Source organism: Chrysemys picta, chromosome 5 (genome assembly GCF_011386835.1).
Source record: "Chrysemys picta bellii isolate R12L10 chromosome 5, ASM1138683v2, whole genome shotgun sequence".
Lineage (NCBI taxonomy): Eukaryota > Metazoa > Chordata > Testudines > Emydidae > Chrysemys > Chrysemys picta.
Genome location: NC_088795.1, coordinates 144,129,271 through 144,135,991, shown reverse-complemented (window position 1 = coordinate 144,135,991; position 6,721 = coordinate 144,129,271). Strand labels below are relative to the sequence as shown.

General features: G+C 48.9%; 1 protein-coding gene across 1 annotated transcript; it reads right to left on the bottom strand.

The window, feature by feature from the left end:
• Positions 1-316: 316 nt before the first annotated feature.
• LOC135984047 (uncharacterized) lies at positions 317-6,055 on the bottom strand. Its single transcript, XM_065598426.1, has one exon. The coding sequence runs from the start codon at positions 4,196-4,198 to the stop codon at positions 338-340; it is 3,861 nt and encodes a 1,286-aa protein (XP_065454498.1). The 5' UTR covers positions 4,199-6,055; the 3' UTR covers positions 317-337.
• Between the last annotated feature and the right edge of the window lie 666 nt (positions 6,056-6,721).

Below are 6,721 nucleotides of genomic sequence, written 5' to 3'. Positions count from 1 at the left end.
TAATGGGCCATCAAGCAGGCTATGCAGAGCTAACACCATGTTGTCTGGGATGTCACCCAGCAGCATAGCCTAAGTTTGAAATACAGACAGTATAGAGCCAATATTCATAACTTCAACTACAAAATTGATACATACATATAGACAGCATAATTATAACCAGTAAACCATAGCCTTGTCTTAGACACCCCATTTGACCCCCTTTACACAAGATCTGGGTGCCACTACAGGACTTTGATTGCAACAATGATCTACATGGTCCCAGAGTATATCAATAACGTCACACCCCCAACGCAAAATTGATGCAGGAAGGGATGTCACAAACATCACTGACTGCATCCTAAGAGCTCTCCACTCTGGACAATGCATCAGCTACAATATTTTCCTTTCCCCTTATGTGGACTATATCCATTTCATACTCCTGAAGGGCTAAACTCCAACGCAGCAACCTGGAGTTGTTGCCCTTGGCCCTGTGCAGCCAGACCAGAGGGGCATGATCACTCAACACAGTGAATTTTTTATTGTACAAATAGGGCTTAAGTTGCTTGACAGCCCAGACAATGGCATAACATTCCTTTTCAATGGTAGCGTAATTTTGCTCAGTGGGGGACAATTTCTTACTTAGATATGCCACGGGATGTCTCTTCCCTCCTTCCCCCTCTTGCATTAGCACTGCCCCCAGCCCAATATTGGAAGCGTCTGTACATAATAAAAAGGGCTTTTCAAAATCTGGGCTGGCCAAAACAGGCTCCTTGGCCAAAGCGCTCTTTATGCTTTGAAAACCCTGCTCACAGGCCTCCGTCCACAGCACCCGGTCTGGTTTTTCCTTTTTCGTCAGGTCTGTGATGGGAGCAACAATGTCGCTGAATCCCTGCACAAATCTCCTGTAATAGTTGGCCAGACCAATGAAGGATTGGACCTGCTTTTTAGTTCTAGGGGTTGGCCAGTTTTTAATGGCCTCTACCTTTACAGGCTCTGGGCGCAGTTGCCCATTGCCCACCCTGTGCCCCAGGTAGGTCACCTCAGCAGCTCCCATTCTGCATTTAGAAACCTTAACCGTTAGATTGGCCTCCCTGAGCTGGTGCAGCACAATCCCTATGTGGTTCAGGTGATCTTGCCACGAACTGCTGAATACGGCCAGGTCATCTATATAGGCCCTCGCAAAAGATTCTAATCCCCGTAGGACCTCATTTATAAGTCTCATGAACGTAGCCCCTGAATTTCGCATCCCAAAGGGCAGCACTTTGAACTCATATAGGCCCGATTCCACTATGAAAGCGGATTTTTCTTGTGCTTCGGCATCTAGGGGTATTTGCCAGTACCCCTTAGTCAGGTCCAGGGTGCTTATAAACCTTGCCCCTCCCAGCGTATCCAGTAGATCCTCTATTCTGGGTGTGGGGTAAGGGTCAGGCTGGGTGATAGCATTTAGCTTCCTGTAATCCACACAAAACCTCATGGTCTTATCCTTTTTTGGCACCATCACAATGGGAGAGGCCCAGGGGCTCTGGGATCTGGTGATTATTCCCATTGTCAACATGCTCTCCACCTCTTCCTGGATCTGTCTTTGCATCTCTCCCTTGGCCCTGTAAGCTCTGCTAGGGGCTGGGCGGGGACCCACCGTGTGAATGGAGTGTGTCATCCTATCTGTGAGCCCTGGCCTATTGGAGAATGTTCGCTTATGGTGTCTTAACAGCATCAGCAGTTCCTTTCTTTGAGGGGGGGTTAAATCCTCCCCCATCTCAATGCTCTCGAGAGGCGTCTCCTTCTGGCTTTCAGCAACCATGTCAATTAAAGGGGCGGACCCTGCCTCTTCCTCAGCATAACAGATTGTGTTCACATTTACCTCCCTTGCATGGTAGGCCTTCATTCTGTTCACATGCACTGTCTGCACACTTCCCTGGACCTGGGGCTTCCTCACATCATAGGTAACCTCATTAATCCTTTCCACTACCTCCATGGGTCCAGACCAAACATCTTTCATTTTGTTCTTCCTGACAGGATCTAGCACCAACGCCATGTCCCCTATTTCAAAAGCTCTCTCTTTAGCATCTCTGTCATACCAGGCTTTCTGCGTATCCTGGCTCTCTTTCAGATTCTGCTCAACCAACTTCATCATCTCCTGCAAGCTCTCCTTGAATTGAGCCACATACTCGGCCACCGGCTGCTCTGCCTCCTCCACATTACCTTCCCACGAGTCACGAACCAAATCTAGGGGCCCCCGGACCTGCCTCCCATAGAGCAGTTCAAATGGAGCAAACCCTGTAGACTCTTGGGGCACACTCCTGTATGCATACAATAGATATGGCAGCATAACATCCCAGTCATTCTGGCGTCTATCCACGTACATTTTCAACATAGACTTCAGGGTTCCATTGAACCTCTCCACTAGACCATTAGTCTGGGGGTGGTAGGGAGCGGCTTTCAGGTGCTTCACCCCACATAACTCCCACAACTGTTTGAAAACCACAGACATAAAGTTAGACCCACGGTCAGACAATATTTCCTTGGGAAAACCCACTCTGCTAAAAATAGAGAACAAGGCCACTGCCACTGTCTCTGCCTCGATATTAGCCAAGGCTACAGCCTCCGGATATCTGGTAGCAAAATCTACCAACACCAGGATGTATTTCTTCCCATTTCTGGAAGGTTTAGGGAGTGGCCCCACAATATCCACAGCTACTCTGGCAAAAGCTTCCCCAATAATGGGCAGAGGCTGGAGGGGCACCTTGCTAGGCCCCCTTAACCCCTTACGCTTCTGGAACAGCTCACAGCTCCTGCAGTAATCTCTCACTGACCCCGAAAGGTGAGGCCAGTAGAAATTCTGCTCTAGCCTGTCACACGTTTTGCCTATCCCCAGATGTCCTGCAAAGGGACTATCATGAGCCAACTTCAACAAATCATTGCGGTAACTCTCAGGTACCACAAGCTGTTTGCGAGCTGCTGCTTGGGAATTCTTCCTTCCCCTAGGCGGTTCCCTATACAACAGCCCATCCTGCATAAAAAACCTGCCTCTCTCTTCACACGCTGGGACCTGACTCTGAGCATCATTCCTGGCCCTCTCTAGAGATACATCACTCTGCTGAGCCACAATGAATTCACTCTGGGTTTTGTTTGGATTCAGAGTCATCTCTGATATTTCAGACAAACCCTCACCTGATCCATCTTGAGAGGCACTCTCTGTCTGTTTGCTGCCCCCCTCACTGCCATCGGTCAGGGTATCTGCCACAGCCCCAAATTCTTTCTGAGACCTGGTCACTACATTCACTTGGCCAGGCGCCCTCAATATGTTATTTCCTACCAACACATCAGCCGGAATCAAATCCCGGACAGCAGCCTTCACATCCCCTTTAAAGCCATCCCACTCCAGGTGGATTCTAGCCATCGGCAGGTCCACAGAATACTCGGATAACGCCACCACCGTCACATACTCCCCCGGCAGCATGTCCTCCGGCTTCACCAGATGTCCCTTGACTATAGTTACATCCGAGCCAGTGTCTTGCCATCCCGTGCATTCAACATCATTGACCTTTGCCTCCATGATAAACCTCTCACTCCCCTGCCATGCCTCAGTCCTGACATAACTGGTGAGCTTATCACCTCCTCCCATGCCACTGGAGACGATGGGGTTAACATTAGCTACTGCTGTGCTTGCACCTGAACTTAAGGTGGAGCTGTTGTGGCTTGGTTCAGCCTGAGTGCTCAGGGTAATGGAGTTGGCATTTATCGTGGCATTTGGGGTTGCTGGCTTTGGGCTGCCCTTCAGGGTCGGGCAGTCTGGTCTCATGTGGCCCAGCATACCACAGTGATAGCATGTAACCTGTTCCGTCCTGGGATGAGAGTTCCTACCCTCCGGTCCCCCTTGAACTCCTCTAGAAGAGTCAGGGACAGATTTACTTTTAAATCCCTCCCTCCTCTTGAACTGGGGAGAATGGTGATTAGTTTTCCCCGGGGTTTTACACCCTTCTCGAGCCCTGTTTTGGGTATGGGCATCCGCAATCTCTGCTGCCCGTAGGACTGACTCAGGGTCCCTGTCACACACAGCTGCTCTCACATGGTCAGGCACAATATCTAAGAACTGTTCCAAAGTTATTAAATCCAGCAGTTTTTCAAAACTCCCATGCGCCTTGGCTCCCACAACCCACCTTTTAACAAAACCCATCAGCTTATGAGCACATTCTACAAAAGTACAATCCTTAGGCATTTAAAACTCTCTAAACTTAACTCTGTAAGATTCAGGAGTAACCTTGAATCGCCTTAACACAGAATCTTTAAACTGCCCATAATCCAAGGCTTCTTGTTCCCCCAAATCATTAAATACCTCCCTGGCTTTTCCAGTCAGTCTGGTCAGCAGGACAGGCATTCGCTGACCCTCGGGGATCTGGTACAGATTGCAGAGGCGTTCAAAGGTAGACAAAAACTCCTCTATATCCTCAGTATCATTGTAAATGGGACACATCCTTTCCCAGTTTTTCTCATGGCGGGGGGGAAGTGGAGTACCAGGTGGGGATGACTTTCTCCGCTCTTCCATTACTTGGAGCTGAAGTCTGGCCGTCTCCTGTTCCATCCTGTGAGTCTCCTGCTCAGCAGCGAGCAGCTCTAGACGCCCCTTACGAGCTCTCTCTTCTCTCTCATCAGCCTCCTTCATTCTTTGATCGGCTTCTTTCTCTCTCTCAGCAGCCTCTTTCTCTCTCTCAGCAGCCTCTTTCTCTCTCTCTCTTTCTAATTCTGCTATTTTTTGCTTCTCCAGCAATTGAAGATCTGCTAGCTTCTGCTCATGCTCAAATTGCAGTTGACTTGTCACCCTTTGCATTCTAATTTTTTCTGCCTCTTCTGCAGCCTCAGGTAAGGGCTGTGCTCTTGCCCCCTGATCACTGGCTATTAACAGATTTCTCAGTTCTTGATTTGTAGCTTTCTTTCTAAAGCTTATCCTCTTTTCTGAACACAAATTTTCCAGGGCTTTTTTGCCAAGTCCCTCATATGCTCTTTGCTCAGCCATTGCAGCAGCTCTTTAACCAACAAAACTCTCAATCCCAAAATTCAAATTTGGATAGCGTGGGGTTCTGACCCAAAGCTTAATTGACCTGGTTCTGTGGATCCAAGCACGACTACGCCACTGTGACAATGCGGTTCTGGCGGAACCCAACTGAGAGTGCCAATTCAGGACAAATTGCTAAAACAGGGCAGTTACAGCCCAAGGCTGGGGTTTTTCCACCTCTAAGGCAAACCAAACCAGCCAGACTAGGAGGACTTCGGTCTCACCCCACTGGCTAACCGCAAGTCTCACAAGCAATCTCCTTAGACACCCCAGTTTCCCAGTATTACCACCAGTACCACTCGTTATGGGGACAAATGGTTATGAAAACCAATACCCCAATAAAAGAAAAAGGTTCTCCTGATCCCAAAGGACCAAGCCCCAGACCCAGGTCAATATACAAATCAGATCTTATCCACAAATCACGCTGTTGCCAATCCTTTAGAATCTAAAATCTAAAGGTTTATTCATAAAAGGAAAAAGATAGAGATGAGAGTTAGAATTGGTTAAATGGAATCAATTACATACAGTAATGGCAAAGTTCTTGGTTCAGGCTTGCAGCAGCGATGGAATAAACTGCAGGTTCAAATCAAGTCTCTGGAATACATCCCCCGCTGGGATGGGTCCTCAGTCCTTTGTTCAAAGCTTCAGCTTGTAGCAAAGTTCCTCCAGAGGTATGAAGCAGGATTGAAGACCCGATGGAGATGAGGCATCAGCCTTATATAGTCTTTTCCAGGTGTAAGAACACCTTTGTTCTTACCGTGGAAAATTACAGCAAAATGGAGTCTGGAGTCACATGGGCCAGTCCCTGCATACTTTGCTGAGTTACAAGGCGTATCTGCCTTCTCTCAATGGGTCCATTGTATAGCTGATGGTCCTTAATGGGCCATCAAGCAGGCTATGCAGAGCTAACACCATGTTGTCTGGGATGTCACCCAGCAGCATAGCCTAAGTTTGAAATACAGACAGTATAGAGCCAATATTCATAACTTCAACTACAAAATTGATACATACATATAGACAGCATAATTATAACCAGTAAACCATAGCCTTGTCTTAGACACCCCATTTGACCCCCTTTACACAAGATCTGGGTGCCACTTGTTGCGGATTGTGGGGGAGTTAGGGCCCTGCACCCCTCTTCCCGAGATTCACTGCGACTCTCAACCAGCCAGTAAAGCAGAAGGTTTATTTAAGGACAGGAACACAGTCTCAAGCAGAGCGTGTAGGTACGACCAGACCCCCTCAATTAGGTCCCTCTGGGAGGTTCAGGGAGCTTAGACCCCAGCTTGGGGTTCCCTGCGTTGCACCACCCAGCCCCAACCGAAACTAAACTCCCAGCCCCTCCCGCTGCTCCTCTCCTTTGTTCAGTCTCCCGGGCAGAAGGTGTTAATTCTCCCCACCCCCGTTCCTGGCTCAGGTTACAGCTCAGGTAGCTTCCTTCAAGGGAAGTCCCACATCCCCACTGCAACCCCCCTGCAACATTCCCAGGTCAAATCTGCCCTGCTCCCTGCTCCGTCACATCTCTCCCCCCTTCGAGACTGAACTGAGCGGGGTCACTCTGACCAGTGACCTGGGGAAGTTCAGGGCTCCCTCTCCGGGACAATGCGTCCGCTATCAGGTTGTCACGTCCCTTCACATGGACCACGTCCATGTCATAATCCTGCAGGAGCAGGCTCCATCTCAGGAGCT

What these genes read in the sequence shown, in the direction of transcription:
- LOC135984047 (XM_065598426.1), bottom strand. Translation starts at nt 4,198, where the DNA reads ATGCCTAAGGATTGTACTTTTGTAGAATGTGCTCATAAGCTGATGGGT.